The sequence below is a fragment of the Canis lupus genome, chromosome 18, assembly GCF_011100685.1.
Source record: "Canis lupus familiaris isolate Mischka breed German Shepherd chromosome 18, alternate assembly UU_Cfam_GSD_1.0, whole genome shotgun sequence".
Classification (NCBI taxonomy): Eukaryota; Metazoa; Chordata; class Mammalia; order Carnivora; family Canidae; genus Canis; species Canis lupus.
The window spans coordinates 24,653,887-24,672,271 of NC_049239.1; the positions used below are offsets into that span (position 1 = coordinate 24,653,887).

The 18,385-nt window shown below is 35.5% G+C and overlaps 1 protein-coding gene across 7 annotated transcripts in view; it reads right to left on the reverse strand.

Moving 5' to 3' along the window:
* The window catches only part of SEMA3D (semaphorin 3D), a 216,972-nt gene that overhangs the window by 115,175 nt on the left and 83,412 nt on the right, over positions 1-18,385 (reverse strand). For all 7 annotated transcript variants that reach the window (XM_038562869.1, XM_038562870.1, XM_038562867.1 and 4 more), the window contains exon 3: positions 6,506-6,666. In XM_038562869.1, the coding sequence (XP_038418797.1) occupies positions 6,506-6,666 (161 nt within the window). The remainder of the gene's footprint in view (positions 1-6,505; positions 6,667-18,385) is intronic.

The following is an 18,385-nucleotide window of genomic DNA, read 5'->3' on the forward strand; positions in this document are numbered from 1 at the left end:
GAATCATTTGTTTAGAAACCGTAGGCCCTTAAGTCATATAATACAAATGTCAAAAACTCATTACTATTATCTCATGAACAGGTTTCGGATGCATCACTAATAATGATAAATGAATGTAAATGTCTATCTGCCATTGACCATCTTTCCTGACTATTAAAATTATTTTTTCATTTACTTCCTCTGACTCTAGAGAATGGGCAGGATGTTAAGGTCTAGGCCAGGGAAATGTAGTTTCTTTAACTTGAACTGTGAAAAATATACACATGGAAGGGAGAACAACTTTACTTGATTTCTCAAACATGTTTTTCCTCCATCCTAACTTAACAAGGAAACAATAAACTGCAAGTTCCAAATACAAATTATTTTTAATTAACCAGTTAACAACAATCCAGATTTACCCATCCATCTTGAACTAGTTCAAATCCCATGCACATGTGACAAAAGTAGACACTCAACTGATTTTTTAATGAAAAAAATGGAAAAAAATGCTGACTAATGTAGAAAAGAAAAAATATATATACCAAGTTAGTCACTAAAAAGTATCTCGGGGTACCTGAGTGGTACAGTCAGTTAAGTGCTTGGCTTTTGGTTTCAACTCAGGTCTGATCTCAGAGTTGTGGGGTCAAGACCCACTTTGGACTCTGAGCTTAGTGCAGAGTCTACTTGGATTTCTCTCTCCCTCTGTCCGCCCCCCCCACCTCAAATAAATAAATAAATAAATAAATAAATAAATAAATAAATAAATAAATAATCTTAAAAAAAAAAACCCTCCCAAGTTTTAATTCTACAAATGCATATAATTGGTTTCAACCCCAGAGATGGAAAAAATCCAATCAATGGAGCACTATTTTGGGTATAATTCTGCTAAGATACATATTCAATGATGCTTAAGTGATATTAGCTATTTGATTTAAAAAATACATTCTCTGTACATTAAATATTTAGTGGATAATGCTAGCTACTGTACTACAGAATAATAATGCAGTCTTTAACTCTTTGAATTCAATTGTAATCTTACTGTCTCCGAACAATGTCATCCCTCCAATGGTTAGAATATTGAAGGAAGAAAACTTACAGAGTATCAGAAAATTTGATGAGATCTGCAGCAGCCCAGAGTTCATAAAGCTCACATACATTAGAGAGACTACAGAGAACTTTTGTAGAGGCAAATGAACTCTTACATAAGCAAGAGAAGTAAAGGTCAGCTGATTTTTCAATTTTTACCATGTAGGGTGGAGAAAAATAAATGACCTCAAGGATGTTTACTTGTAATGAATACTTTTCAAGCCTATCTCCTAAAAGAAAAATAAATCCTCCCAGAGTAGTTCCTTGTAGAACTAGCTAATCTTAATAGTTCTCTCCAAATAGTCAACATACATTCTTCTTGTTGATTGGCTGAGGAAATGATTATGTTTGCCTCAGGTAGCCTAAGTTAATGAAAAAAAAATTGAGTCCTTTAAATAATTTTTTTCCCCAAAGAATTTGCTTTCTACTTCCTCTCGGTAAGTGTGGTGATCAATGTGATTGATTCCTTTTTTTTTTTTTTTTTAATTTATGATAGTCACACAGAGAGAGAGAGAGAGGCAGAGACATAGGCAGAGGGAGAAACAGGCTCCATGCACCGGGAGCCCGACGTGGGATTCGATCCTGGGTCTCCAGGATCACGCCCTGGGCCAAAGGCAGGCGCCAAACCGCTGCGCCACCCAGGGATCCCCAATGTGATTGATTCCTGAACATTTCTTCCGCCTAAGGTAATTGATTGATGTAAGCAAATCATGGTCTCAGCACCCCTATTTTGAGTTCAAACACTACAATTGACATATTTCTGGCTAATGAGATTTTAGAAAGGATTCTCGAAAGGTTTCTTGCTCCTAAGAAGGAGACATAATAAGTGATAATCTTTTATCCCTTTACATTTTCTTTTCTGAATGTGACCCCTGAAATTGTCATAGCCATCTTGCTACCAACCTAAGGATAACGCCAACAAAGAATGGCAGGTAGAAGAGACCGAAATAACTGGGTCCCTGGTAGTATCATTAAGCAGATGATATCCCATCTCAGTAGCCACCCTGGACATTATTCTTATTATATAATATGATAAATTTTCTTAATTTTCAGATGTCTTTTATTCTATGTGGACAGCATGATAAATTGATAAGCATAATACACTGATCTCACAATCAAGAGAGAAAAAGAACAAAATCCCCAATTCAAAAAAAATCGAAGAAACATATTCTGTAGTGTCTTTTATGTGTAAGACTGTACTGTGTGCTAAAGGAGGATCAGAAATGCATGGAAAATAGCCAACTCCCCATTCAAAGAGGCTATAATTTGGATGGGGGATATATTTATTTATACCAATGAATAATGATAATTCTATCAAGCAGGACAACTGAGACTGATAATGTATATAATGCTCTAATAAACACAAAGAATTGTTATGTCCCTTAAGATAACATGGAATCTGGGGGAGTAAAAGGCTATATAAGAGGGCAAAATTAGGTAACTGCCTTTGAGAATTCAGAGGAGTGAAATGAGCAAAGGAGTGAATGGCAATCTCAGGAAGCTTTTTAGCAAAGGCACAAAACTTGAAAGGAATTTATTTTGAAAGGAACTAACGGAGCAGATTGAGTAAAAAAAAATGAAAGAGGAAGGGAGGGAAGCAGAAAATAAAGTGCAAATGAGGGAATAATGAACAGTGGATAAAAATAAGACTGGAAACAGGGAGAGCTTTAGAAGTCAACAGTAATCTGGAGTTCACTCAACTACATTGGAAATCAAGAACTCCAAAAGTATATGAGCAGAGGAGAAATACAGTCAGATTTTTATTTGTTTAAGAGATAACACTGATAGTCATGGTAAATGGATTAGATAGGGAGAAAATGGAGATTCCCTTTTATAAGATAAACTCAGTTGAATAATGGTATTATCACTTACACTACAGGGAAATATTGAAATGGCTGCCACCTTATCACTTTGGCCTGTCAGCTGAGGCTTTGCTAGGTCTGCATTATAGCTCAGTACTTTCTTTATCTAATACTACTTCCCCAGTGGCCCTCTCACACGTGTTGATCCCAAGAACACTCCCTAACAAATACCTCATAAACTAATCTCCTTCTCCTGGTTGGCTTCTGGGGGAAATCAACCTACAGCACAATAGTAAAAATGGTTCCAGATCTACATTCTTCCCTTGGAATGGGATCATGTTAGGCTTGTTCTGATTATTCCATTTTGTCCCATCAGTGTGTATATCTATCCTAAACCTATTCCACAGAGGGACCCACAGAGTATTCCCTAGCTGAAAAGAGAGGCCTTATGAACCAGTGGCGGAAAAGCCTACTCAAAGTGAGAGATATCGTATCTCCATATGTGCTTACACTTGCCCTTAAATCTGTTAAATCCCTATAGAAACGAAATAGTCCTTTCCTTCAAGAAAAGATCAGAATCTCTTGTATCTAAAATAAACAAACAAAAAAACAAAAAACAAAAAACAAAACCCCAAAACCAAAAAAAACAAACCACTTGGCATATTTTTTGCTTTCCAGAGAGTAGAAATACTCTGAAGGGTCTAATTTTTACTTTCTTCCTCTACAGTCACTTACTTATCAGAGCTTATTAAGCATATACCCATACCACTCATTGTGGAAGACTCAAAATCTAGTTTGAACAAAGATAAGACAAAGGATATTTGCAAATATTTGTTACTGAATTCATTTTGTAAAGGTTGTTTAGTGACTCCACATTGAAGGCCTGTGGCAAATATGAAGTAATGATAGCTATTTTTCAATAGGCACATCCTTGTTTGTACAAAAACTTATAAGCAAACATATATCCTAAATTTTGGCACTTCAACTGAATACTTTCTACAGATCTTGTTTTTAATTTGCCAGAGGAAAATATCCCAACCAGTCAGTCACTCCTAACTCAATTATGTGTTGTAGATTGCTTTAAGTCTACAGAGTACAAAGGACATCCTTCAGACCCACAGAGTCCCAACATGTGTGGTTTCTTCCACAGAGAAGTTTGGATTTTTGCCGAGGGGCACAGAGCCAATGCAAACCACGTAGGTCTAAACACTGCTAAAGCACTACATCTTGACACTTAAACTTGCTACTGTGAAGTACCTTTTAGCACGAGAATGATTCATACAAATTTTAAATGTGGATACCTACATAAACATAAATTATTTCCTTTATATAACCTCTTTATGAATTATACATCTTATAAAGACAAAAGAATATCAGTTAGGCAGAAAATCTCTAGCACAGACCCTAATTTTACAATGTATCCAAATAACCATCTATTTCAATAATATCATAAGGGAAATCAATATTTCATAAGTATTTATTTTATTAAATATTAGCACATTTCAAGGATGGAATGCAGCCAAAGAGAGATTTGCTTAAAATAGTCACATAAGGAAGTTATGTTATCAGAATTTATTTTAAGCAATGATCTAATACACTCATTTCAGATAAATGAACTTCTTCTTCTAATCCCTGAAGGCAGAGAATAGCACAAGAACAAATTCCCTTAAAAGTATGAATTGCTTTTTGCTATTATACTAAAACAGACATATTTGGAAAAATGCTTTGTTAGCTATGTAGCAGCTCTTAAAGTAAAACTGTGAAGCTGACTAAGATTTTCTTTGGTGGTTTTCATAAAAGGAGTTATCTCCTGCTAAAATTGAGACATTAGTTCATACCATCAATAGGCTCTCTGATACAAATACTTATTAAAAAATTTCTAAGGAAACCATATACCCTTAAAGACAAATAGAATGAAACTATAATGGCATAGTGAAGGTAAGCTTTTCAAATTCTAGCATATAATTCACTGTTTATTTTACTTATTGTAAACAATATTAAACTACAGAATAATATTTTTAATAAGATAATCTTATGAGTTTGTAAGTGTATTTGGATTATGGCAAGTCAAAAACAACTACTGGCAATATTTTACCCTTACTCTTTATTCTAGTAATATCTAATACATGCATATACATTTGCACTCAAAGACTATTTCTTTATCAAGTCTGAGCACTCATAAGAGATATCTCCTTTTCTTTTGGTGGGCCTCAAAAATGACAGAAAAACTACTTAAATTTAAGTTATTAAAAGGCAAAAAACATTGTTTCTGATGCAGGCATTAATTAAGAATATTATCAAATATGTAGATAAATATTTTGCTTATGTAGACAAAAGCCTTTAGTCTTAATAACTCAAATAACTGAGCAATGACTATTTAGTTATAAAAAGTATTTCAAAATTAGAGCTTAAGTTAAAGTAGTTATTGTAGATGAAAGCTATTTGAAGATTCAAAGTCCTATGACGACTTATGAACAGCTCTTTGGGAATGGAAAGAATTCTCTATTAATTCAATATTGGAGACTATTGACCCGAAATCTTGTAATGGCTCCTAGTATTTTTTTTTTTTGCAATACTTCTGAAAAAGGAGAGAAGGCAAAAACAATCTAAAATGTCTTATAAAAAAAAATAATAAAAAAAAATGTCTTGTAGATGTAAAATGGGTCATGTATTATGTCTTCTCGTCAGTCATTCAATCCCTTCCAGTCCTAATATCCATTTTGCCTTGCATAGATATTGGTACTTGCTAAAGTACCAGCTGATCATAATTTATAAGGCCTAAAGTGTGGCACTTCCCTTTGGGTATCACGTGGCTAACTGAAAATGTAAAGCATAGCAGCAGCTGCCTTTTGTTTTTTTAACAACTAGCAGATATTTTCTTTTAGTGGTAGATTGTTCTTCATGAGCCCATAGTTGAGGGTATTATTAATCTTCATCCTCTGAGTGTGATTGGGCCATAAGAGAAAACTATTCAGTTAAGAGTGTGAAAAAACTGTGGTGTTAAAATACCACCATAATCAAACTGTCATTTTAGAGTATGGTTATTTGGGGGTGCCAGGGTGGCTCAGTCAGTTAAGCATCTGCCTTCAACTAGGGTCATGATCTCAGGGTCCTGGGATCCAGCCCCGCATCAGGCTCCCCGCTCAGTGGGGAGTCTGCTCCTCTCTCTCCCTCTGCCCCTCCCCTGGCTTGTGCTCTCTCTCGCAAATAAATTAAAAATCTTTAAAAAATGTTTTTTAACGTATGGTTATTTGTTAATTGAAAGTTAATAAAAACGTAATTTTACATTAATTGCTATAGACATAAATGTTATATTTGCCAGCTTTTCAATCTAAAATATTGCATTTCTCTTGTATGATCCCTTTCATTCACATTTTCAAAGGCTTTATTATTATGCTCATTCACTCTTAACAGAGAACATGTATATGTACTTAAATCCACAAAGATCCACAACATGTATCTGAAGCTGGGTGTTCTTTTAATATGTTCTTTTTGAACATGTCAATGACATTTGACATGAGTCACTTAAAAGAGGAGAAAGACATGAATGAAGTGCATTTGACAGAGTCACTTAAAAGAGGAGAAAGACATGAATGAAGATAAACGCATATTCAGTCAACTATACATAAATAACTCACCTTCTTAAAATTTTTGTTTAAGTCAACCAGGCTGAGCAGGAAGATGTGGTCCTTGGCTCCTACAAGCAGCCTGCCCCTCTCCTCATCCAACAGAATGGTTTGGAAATCTAGTCCTTCTGATGAACCCAAAAAGGGAATGCAGCTATTTGAAAGCAGCAAGTCTATGGGAATGTAAAAGAGGAATAGAAAGAAAGAAACAATTAATTAGCAAAATATTTACTTGCCTCAAAACGCACATTTACAAAAACAAAAAACAAAAAACGTACATTTGCGTGCTTTGTAAATGAATATATACAGCATGAATGCTCCAATTTAGATATAAGTAAACAATACACTTTTAAGCACACACTCATTTAGAAATCAATATGATTTATGACATTTGTATTTTATTGATAGAATATTGATCTTACATATGAAAAAATGCAAGATATTAAAATGAGTATCAAAGCAAGTAAATGCAAAATATTTCACAACTCTGGTCATCTTTATAGATTAAAGCATCAATTATTTCAAACTGGTTAAATCAATTAATATATGCAAAGTAAGCATCAAACTAAATATGTAAGAAACCTCAGAGCATTTCTTCACCTCCTACTTTTGATAATGTTAAGACTCATGACTGTGTTTGGAGGATTATACTGTTCCTATTTCATGTATTCAGGAAGTAAAAAAAGAAGCCAAATCCAAGAAAATGGATTCTGAAAGATATATGATCCTGAATCAATATTGGGATCAAAACTGTAAAGCAGAAAGGGACCTTGAAAATCAATTAATACAAATTCATGATTTTATAAATGAAAGTATTTAATTCCTCCAAAGTGAGGCCACATGCCCGAAAGTCACAATATCACAGGTGGTAAAGCACATAATATAACCTCAGTTTCAGTTTCCATTTCTCTTTAACACTTGTCTGTATATCCTAAATTCTTTTTTTCATTTATAGTTGTGATATAGACAGACTCCTATTTAAATTTAGGTCTGAGTTTACAGAAACCCAAATCTTTTAAAGAGATTTTTGCCTTAAATATTTGTCATACCCTCTCATTTTCTATAACCATTTAATATTAAATACTAAGTAAGAGTATCACTCATTACTTATTAAAGTCCATTAGATATTACTGGACTTTAAAACTAAACCATTATTTTCAAGTAAGCCATTATTAATTGATGAGAAAATATAAACGGACAGTGTCTCAGGAAGTATCAAGATACTTCTAAAATGTATCATGGCAGTTTTCAACCTCGATAAAATGGATATTTGAGTCTTTGAAATTTAAAGCCTATATATTCCATACATCAGCTGTCAGCTTTATTATTATTTCATATTTTTGAGAATTCCTCTCACTATTTTCCCTAATTTACAATGGTTTTATAGTATTTCTCTTATTCAGCAAGACGGATTTTGTTCTTCGTTTTGACAAAGCAAAGGCTGTGTGCCGAAGAAGATATGATACTATCTGAATTCTCAAGTGAGCGTGGTCTTGTTAATGTTTATGAATCATGCTTTATGTACACTGGATAAAAGTCTGAGTCTACACTAATTGTTTTCCATTAAGCTAAATGTAACTTTAACAGTTTTTCAGATCACAGACATATGGAATAATACTTTTTCGCATCTCCGAATACAGTAAGCCTGCTTTGGTAGGACTAATATCCGATAAACATTCCATATCAACTGTAAAATAGAACTAAAGGAAGAAAAGTGGAACTGAGTGAATAGAGAAGGCAGATATGATCTAAAGCCTTAACCAAAGAAAATATATCACACAAACCTTTATTCAGTTTAGGTTCCATGAGATTCTCCCTTGTTCAAGAAAGAATAAAATGGGCAAAATGGAAAGCATGTAAGGGAATATCTGAGAGTATATCTTGACCCAATTAACAGAGAAAAGTAGGCTAAATGATATAAATTCTTATTATTTCAAGTGCCCATAGATAATAATCAACTTTATGAACCATCCATTTGCAGTGTTAACGAAATGAAACATGGCGTAGCCTAAAAGTAAGAGTGTAAGAGATGTGTCCAGACCACTGGGGTCATATTGTAGCCCCACAAATCTGGCTGTGATCTAGGAAAAGAAACTTAATTTCTCAGTACCTCAGTTTTCTCCTCTATAAAATGGAGATAATACTATGAACTATTAATAAATCATGGAGGTGTGAGGAATAAAGGACTTAATTTATGATCAGCATTAGAATGGCACCTGGCACCAGTAAGTGCTATACAACTATCAGCTATTACAATGATGATGATGTATTTTTTAAACTTTCTACAAAATCCATAAAAAGGAAGTCATTATATTTCCCAACTCATATAATCATTAGGATGATTAAAGGAGATAATTTATATAGGGTTCTTAAAACAATATCTTGAAGATAGGAAAAGTTCAATAAATATTAACTGTTACTTTAAGTATGATTATTAAATTCTAGTTTGGGTCAGGTAAGTTCTATCAAAGAAGAATATGATCTTGTCTTCCATTAAACTTGACTTGTGAAGATAAGAACTTCTTTGTGTTTTTTTTTTTTTTATATTGGACTAATATTATAAAGCTATTCAAGGGCACCTGGCTAGGTGAGTCGGTTAAGCATCTGACTCTTGATCTCAGCTCAGGTCTTGATCTCAGGATCATGAGTTCAAGCCCCACAGTGGGCTCCATACTGGGCATGGAGCCTACTTTAAAAAAAAAAAAAAAGGCTATTTAGTCCACAAATATTTGTAAGAATCTATTACATGTTAGATATTGAGCATGTAATTAAGGGTGTGGTCATGACTAAGCCCTTTGTGCTTCAAGGGGCTCACAGATCAATACATAAGTAGATATGTATACAAAATACAATATAAGTAAAATAAATTATAATACAAGTATACACAGAAGAAATCTTTTAAGTAATTGTTCATCATCTTATAAAGGCAGATGATAATTGACAACAGTGTTGAAGGGCAAATGGAAGTTCTACAGAAAGATACAAAGAAAAGTTAAAAAAAAAAAGAAAAGTTTATTCAAGGCAGAACACAGGGATATACAAAGGCGTATCATCACATGTCACACACACTGCATTTTAAAAAAAATTAAATATGTTATTTATTTATTTATTGGAGAGAGAAAGAGAAAGAAATGACCAGGGGGAGGGGCAGAGAGAGAAGGAGAGCAGACTTCCCGCTGAGCAGGGAGCCTGATGTGGGGCCGATCCCAGGACCCATGACGTGAACCCAAGGCAGACGCTTACCTGACTGAGCCAGCCAGGCGCCCTCACACACTATATTTTTAACATGTCTCCTGCCCTGTGAGCCCCTTCAGCACAAAGACTATATCTAACCTATCTTTGAATCCCCACACTAGCTCAGTGTCTGGGAGACAAATTATGTACTTATTAAATGTTTGTGGCTTGACGTATATTCAGTATGCTAGAACACACAGACCATGAGAGGCTGGAAAAGGCAGCCTCCATATAATCAGAGCCCAAAATGGGGAGTTTGGTTATCATCCAGGTAACTGGAAGCCTATTGAGCTATATGTCACACAGAACAGTGACAAAGACTTTAATGAGTGTTGGAAAATAGGTCTGGCTACAGTGTTCAGGATGGATGAGAACTGGAAAAGTGGGAGCAAGGAGACTAACCAGAAGTTTCTAAAAGATGACAAGTCCCTGAGTTATGGCAATGCCAATGAGGGGAGCAAGATGTTTAAGAATCTTGCATCTCATTTGTTGTTTCTACGGGTATGGCCAAGAAAATAAAGTTGAGGTAGTCATTTGCCTTATTTTCTTTTACCATTACCGATTCTGTTGGGTTTAGTTTCAAACTTGACAAGGAAAAACAGCTGCGAAATTAGTGACTCACGTAAAGTATTATCATTTCACAATGATTTAATGTTGCCTTGTGACAATGTTAGCATCAAAACGATTAAAGCATGCTTTGCCAATCCTTTGTAGCCAAACTAAATAATTAGACTTAGGCATTACATATGAAAATTTCTCAGGCTGACGCATACATTTTGAAAAGACCTTGGGACAGGGATTGGAACAGGTTCCCTCTTCCCCAAGCAGCTTATCTTTCTTGCATTTCTGCCAAACCAAGCAAAGTCATTTTTGTTTCCACAGGATCATCAACTAAAGCCTAGGAAAAAAAAAGGAGAAAAAAAAAAAAAAAAAAAACGGGGGTGGGAGGTGGGGGGTGGTAATTAAGTCCAGAACCTGCATCTTCACACCTAAAGCTAACATACTCCCAGGATTTCTGGAACCAGAAATGGATGCTGTCTCTGCAGGCTGAAAACTCATGAAAGTTAAAGACTAAAACTTTGGCAACACATTTCAGAGATTTATTTTTTTCTTCTCCTAAACTGGCAACTCTCAGACATGTAATTTTTAAGACTGTCCATAGTTTATAATCTCCTTGAACAGAAACTCTGTTCTGTCCGTCTTGGATGGTGGGGCGAGCATGTTGCTTCACACATGCCATTGAGAGGAGTCCTGCCTGTACATACTTAGCCAGCCTCACCTCTGTTCAGATGACAATAGCATTTACTTCTAGGTCCTAAATGCACTCTTTGTTCTATCTACCTAAACTTTTGACCTAATCACCACAATCACTCCTTGTAACTGTTCTTTTAGCAATTCATTGTCCTATCACCCTGTTCTCAGCTTGTAGTGTCACTCAATGTCCCAGGCCCCCAAGTTCCCACTCCTGTTCTAGCAATATTCTTTTGAAAAAGCTACAAGCTAATTATTTCTGAAATAAATGGAACAAGGATTATTCATTTATACCATTAGTTTAAAAATAGAAATCATTACCATAATGCATTTTAATTGAATAATGACATAGAAAAGATGTTCATGCTCCATGATCAATAAACCACTTCAGAGTAACAGGATGGTTCTGGGGATCAAAAACCCTACAAATAATATGATTTTTCATATGTTTGTATGTATATGTGCATTTTTTTCTGAAGGGTAGGTCCAGAATTTTCATCAACCATCTCCTGATAACCTCTTCAAAAGTCACAGAGAAATTATATATTTCCTACATGTAGTTAGTAACCATACTTAGCATAATTTCTCATTCTAGCACAAAAAAAGTGAGTCACTACCTTTATAAAACTTGATTTTGTGTGTTTTTTTTTAAGATTTTATTTATTTATTTGAGACAACCAATGAGCCAGGGTGGGGGGCGGGTGGAGAGGGGCAGAAAGAGGGGGAGAAGCAGACTTCCCACTGAGCACAGAGCCAGATACAGAGCTCAATCCTAGGACCTTGAAATCATGACGTGAGCTGAAGGCAGATGCTTAACTGACTGCGTCATCCAGGTACTCCAAAAACTTGACTTTGAAGGCAAACAACTGACTCACCTAAAACCACCAGATACTTTGCATGTGTTGCAAAGACTCTTATAACAAGTTCCACTCTCATGAATCTTATAGACTAATGCAAAGGAAATGCTCATTCACGACAAAAATGAAAATATGCTTGTGACAGAGGACAACAATACTTAAAGTCATAGACTGTTAAATATATTTAATAGTTAAATGGAAAGAAATTCCTACTGCATCTTTTAGCAAGGCAAATAATGTTACTTCAGTTCTCTCCTCATTTTGTATGGGTGGAGACATGGAATGGTCTCTAAACTCCTTCCAATACCCAAGTTCTATGGCATTAGAACATTATGCCTAACTTTGTTAACATTAAGGAGGTATCAAATAAACTCATTCACCTACTATACCTGGGCATTGCTATGTTCCTTGGAGCAGATTACTCTTAAGCTTTGGGAAGAACAGAAATAGAGCATAAAGAAATTCCAACTAAAAGGAATTTCTATCAATTCTATTGGACTCACAAGTTACCAATTTAGTGAGGCCCAGAACGGTTAAGGGGGGTTCACAAAACCGATTCCCTCTTAATGGTGAAGCTCAGCATGAATGAAACTCCTCACTCACAGCCAGATGCCCCTCCACATGAGGGAAAGGCTACAGATCCCACAATCCCTGCGCTTATTTGAAATAAACATTTGTTCTGAAAAGAATTCTTTGTATCTCCTGTTTAGTGTCCCTTAATACAATTGTTCATTCAGGCCGATGAACATTTGACCTGATGGTCTAAAACTCTTCCTCTTCACCCCAGAAAGGAAGGGAGTGGTTAGTCACATTGAATCTAATAAATTTAAGATTAAGCAACACAGACTTCCTCAATGTTTGACTGTTAAGTGAACAATTTCTCATACCCTTGAAATCACATTTATTGCCAGAAATCCTGAACTAGGTGGAGATGACAAGAGGACTACGTAGCCAAAAAAAATGGCTTCCCACATCCTTTGACAAAGAACACTTAACAGCTTTTATTTTAAAGAAGATAAAGTTATTAAAGGCAGAACTTCATAGGAGTAAAAAGAAAATCACCTTTGAGGAAAATCAATATTCAATTGACTCCAATCTAAGGAATACAATTCCTCAGCAGAGAAAGCTTCCAACCCAAAATGGACCCAGATCAAAACCCAACTGCTTTTCCCTACCATCTCAAGATGTTCAGCACAAATCCTTGCCGCAGCCACTTCTGTTTTTCCTCAAAGGAAATCACCATTGTATTAAGTAAGGCTGTTCTAAGTTTCTTGAAATACGGTCACCTCTCCCGTGTGTTCTTTGCAAAGCTGACTAAGTAAAGGAGTAAAGGAGTTTTTATTCCTGTCTTCCCCGTAAATTCAGCTTTCTTCCCTTGATGATGATCTGACTCCCCAGGACTTTCATGCTGTTAGTATCTAAAGAATCCTGCTATGGAATTCCTTCTTCCCATAGTTGCCAGAAAACTTTTGGCTACCAACTCCCCCGCCCCCTTCTCAGTTTGAGTCAGGAATTGAGTAAAAGGAGCAAGCTATTCATTCCAACACGAAAATTAGTCCCTAATGTTGTGGCTCACTGAGTTCCTTTGGCTCTCTGTGAACTTTTATTTGCTTCCTCAGCTTTTGGTCCATGGAAAGGCATGGATTCTGTTTTGGAATCAAGCTTTGGAAATTTAACTTGTCTTAAATTGGCCCCACTTGACTTTCATCGGTTTTCTGAGGCTTGAGATCATAGGAAAAGATTTTGGTTAGCAAGATAGCTCACTTCTACCTATCAAAAATACAAATTACTCTCTATTTATGTACACTCAGTCTCCATAGCTAAGTGCTCAAATGATATCAAATATATAAAGAAAAAAACAATATTCAAACCTAAAATCCTTAGAAAAGATGAGTTCAAACTAAGTGTGTATTATATTATATTTATACTTTCCTAGGTGAGAAGTCCAGTCTTGTTTTCTTCCTTCTAAATCAGGAAAAAAGAAAATCAGATTTTCATTTGCTCTTCTGCAATGGAATGTAGAAGATCATTCTGCTCATTAGGTCTTAGAACATTATCTATGTCAGTAACAAATTAGACGGTACCATGTAAGGAAACATAAATTAGAAGCAAATAAAGCCTATTATATCATCAGAGCTTTGTTCTTGCCAGGACAGGATGTGCAGTAGAGTGTGGCAATTTTACACTGTCACATTTCCATCTACATCCATGCTTTTAAATCACAGGTTTATTCTTATTTGGCTAGCTTTCAATAGCAGATGCTTTCTATAATCCATCACATGTGAGATTCGTAATTTATGATTATGAGTGCTTTTAAATTCTTACTTTGAATTAGTCCTTTTAAATTCTCAAATACTTTGCTATGATATTGTTTCCCATTGACCTATAAAAAAAAAAGGCTGACATTAAAAGTACCTAGTACATTTCCAGAAAAACAACGTCATAATAGAATAAACTTCCTCAGAAGTAGTTGACAGCATAATTCCGGCAAGATTGATTCTACTCTGACAATTATTTTCTTAACTCCCTTCAAGGTTTTGAATATTTCTCCCTTTTCAAATTTGAATGTTTTAAAATCAAGACACCATGTCACAAATGAATATACATTTGTTTTCAATCAAGTATGTAAATTTAATTTTTACAAATCTCAGAAAGTCATACCTTAAAATCCATAGAATACTATGGATTCTAAATAGCAAGACAAATACAATAGGAAAAAATAATTCCTCAAGCTAAGATCATGATAAATGAATGTACATAGAAAAGTTATGAGAATAACTTTCAAAAAGGACAATATTTTATAACATTACTTTTTAAAATTACTTATATTCATCAAAATTAAGCGTATGCATACCAAAAAGTAACATTAAGAGGCATACATAATGGCCATCTGTCTCCTCCTCCATCTGTGTCCACCTCCAATCTAGTCCTTATAAAAACACATTTAGTAGTTAACTTCTTATCTCTTTTTATATTTCTAAGACTATACTACTATCTTTTAAAACATTATTTCCAGACATTTTCATTGAATTCCCATTTACAGAAGTTGAGAATTTTAGCTTTTGGATGTCAGCTCTTTCCCTCCAACCAAGCTCCTAACATAGTACCCCTTTTATGAAAGTTGTATTCAGTGAGCAGTATCATCATCATCATCATCATCACATTATTATTGCAATGTAAATATTCCTCCCTACTCTGAAAAGTAGTTTTCTTTTCTTTTTTTTTTTAAAGATTTTATTTATTTATTCATAGAGACAGAGAGAGAGGCAGAGACACAGGCAGAGGGAGAAGCAGGCATCATACAGAGAGCCTGACGTGGGACTCGATCCAGGGTCTCCAGGATCACGCCCTGGGCTGCAGGCGGCGCTAAACCACTGCGCCACTGGGGCTGCCCTGAAAAGTAGTTTTCTGACTATACTTTATTTCTTGAAAAAAACTGTTGCTTTTATTAATAATATCCCAGTTGTGACATTTGCTTAGTTTTAAAATTGTGATCAAATCTTTCCACACTTTCTGAAAAGTGCTTCCCTAAGATTCTCAGATGACATTCTGTCAAACTGTGTTTTGGGTTTCTCCTGGCGACGTCTCTCCTGGGCCCGTCTTCTCCCTACAAACTGGAACAGCTTTCTCAAACTCCCTCTACCTCTCTCCAATGATGGATCCATCTTTCCTAGATCCTGTGTCTTCTTCCTTGACTTACTTTCTTAATTTTGGGGAGCACATCTCCAGAAGCTTCCTAGGAAAGGATGACTGAGACTTAAATTTGTGAAATTTTCAATGTGTAAAAATGCCTTTAATTTACCCTCATTAACAGGGGGGCTAACTACAGAATTCCGGGGTGAATAGCATTCACCCTCAGTGACCTGAGGCATGTTAATATGCTCCTCCAGCCTTCAAAGTCATGATTGAGAAGCCTCGTGTCATCATATCCCCAGCCTTTGAATCTGTCTTTTATTGTTTCTGAAAGTTATCTGAATCACCTCTTCACTCTTGCTATTATGAAGTTTAAAATAATTGGACTAAATATGTCTTGGATTTTGTTTTTGTTTTTCATTTATTATGCTGGGCACTCAGTGTGACATCTGGTCTAAAATTTAATTTCCATTGATTCAAGAAAATTTTAGTTTGGTTTTTCATTCTGAACAGATGTCAATTACCCATAGAACTATTCTCTAGGCTTTCTCCAGAAAAGGTCCTCTACTCAGTCTCAAGGAAGATATTCCTGGTAGACGTGTGCAGAGAATCCACATTAAAATATGCACACAGACTTCCAAGGGGGAGACTAAAACTACAATGATAGAATAATGTTCTGAATTTCAGGCAGTGTTCATAGGGCATAAGCAATGAAATAATGTTTTCCATTTATAGTTTCCTATAATTATTTCTGTCTCACAAATCACTAGAACTCTGCTGATGACTTTGAGGCAGACACCTAAAACTGTGCTCTCTCAAATCACAGTTCAGAATTTCCAATAGTCTGCTTGATGTTGCAGTTTTTCCCTAATCAACAGATCTTACTGATTCTAATGGCTTACTGACATGACACGATGTAGTTCTCAGGCTCAAAATGGCAGGATCATGTTTAGTTTCCCTTCCTTGGTCCCTTATTCTTTTTTCTTGTATTTAAATAACTGGTACTTCTTAGTGTATTTCACTCCCCTCACAGCAACATCCAGCTAAATTTAAAGTCTTACAGATTCAATCATGCAAATTTTCTATTCTTCCTCCTCAAATATTTATTCCTATTGTCAGCCAAGCCAAGATCCCTATTATTCCTTCTCTAAACTACTATAACTGACACATAAACAGTTGTGTTCTGTGCCCTCCTTCACCAATCTCTACTACATGATGCTGTCTCTTCTGCTTTTCCTCCTAAATCACAATTAAGTTAGGTCAATTTCATGACCAAAATCCCCCTATGCCAATATATATACCTCATTCAATAAAGTCTAGGTTTTGTCCAAAGTCCCGTTTCTTACTCAACCTTCTTCAAACTTCTTCAATGGCATTCACTTAAAAAATGTCCTATTCCTATGGCATTAATAGGTTTGCAATTATTTTGTCCCTTAAAAAAACTGTAAGCCCTTTCAGATAAGAATAGTGTCTAAATCAATGCTGTAATTCATCACCACTTCTTGCACACAGGAAGTCTAATAAACATTTAACTATGATTTTCAACCTAGTGATTCTTCTGTGTGTTGGTTTACCTACCTTCCATCTAAATCAGAATTTATTACAGGCTTATTGATAATTTAGAGAGGTTAGTGTGCCATTAGGAGACCCAATTGTGGGGGCGCCTGGGTGGCTCAGTGGTTGAGCGTCTGCCTTCAACCCAGGGCGTGATCCTGGAGACCTGGGATCCAGTCCCACACCGGGCTGAGTGGAGCCTGCTTCTCCTTCTGCCTGTGTCTCTGCTCCTCTCTCTCTCTCTCTCTCTCTGTCTGTCTCTCATGAATAAAATAAATAAAATCTTAAAAAAAAAAAGGAGACCCAACTGTGGCTCCAATGCTTTGCAGTCATTAAAGGTTCCTGTTACAGGTTCCTGTTGCTATCTCCAAATGCTTGGGGGTCAGGGTGAGGGGTTGGGGTGGGGAAAGAGAAGGTCTGAAACAGACCACTCTAGAACAATGTTTCTCAGGATTTAACATGCTTTCAAATTAGCTGGGCTTCTTGTATCTCATTTAGAAGAGGGTAGGTGCTGAGATTATGCCATATCTAACAAGCTCCCAAATTATACTGCTGCTACAGATCCTTAAGCCAAAGTTGGAGTAGGATAGCTAAAGTATAATGTGGCCCACGGCACTGAAGAGAAGGGCTGGACTCTTCCTTCTCCACACTAGAGTTTCTCTCAAACACTTACAACATGTCACGTCATATGTTAATTTATGTAAAGTGGCCAGGTTATTTTTTTTTCCTTTACAATCTACATTAGTCAAATCTGCACATCCATAACGTAATCTAAATTAAGCTAATTAAATTATAATCAACTTAATTGCTAAATAAATGATAAATGATCTGCTTAGTTTAAACCAATGCTATATGAACTATCCCCCCTCAGTTTTCTCTTACAAAAAAGAGAAATACATATATTTAATATGCATTAACCTGAAAGGAAGAGGCAAAGATGACAAATAATGATTTATTCTTAACTTTCAAGTAAATTTCCTATTACCTGCAGCAGCAGAAATTCTACCAAAGTTGCCTAAATATAACTGTATTTGTAAAGATCTACCATTTTTACGTCAACTAATTCAATAATATATCGTTTGGACTCACTTCAAAATCTGTCATAATATTCATTTTGTGCTTTGGAACATTCAAGAAGCTTTCCCTCCTTTATTTAATTTGATCCTCAAGGAGAACCAGAGGATTATCACTATTTTCCTGATGAGAAAACCTATAGACTCAGAAAGATCAAATCATAGTTCTAATGGTGCGTGGAGGCTACATGCCAGAGAAAGAGCTAAAATCTAGGTCTTTGGACTTTAAGACTCATCAACCATTACAACTATATTTTATATTAGAAGATTTAGCATTACTTAGAAAAACA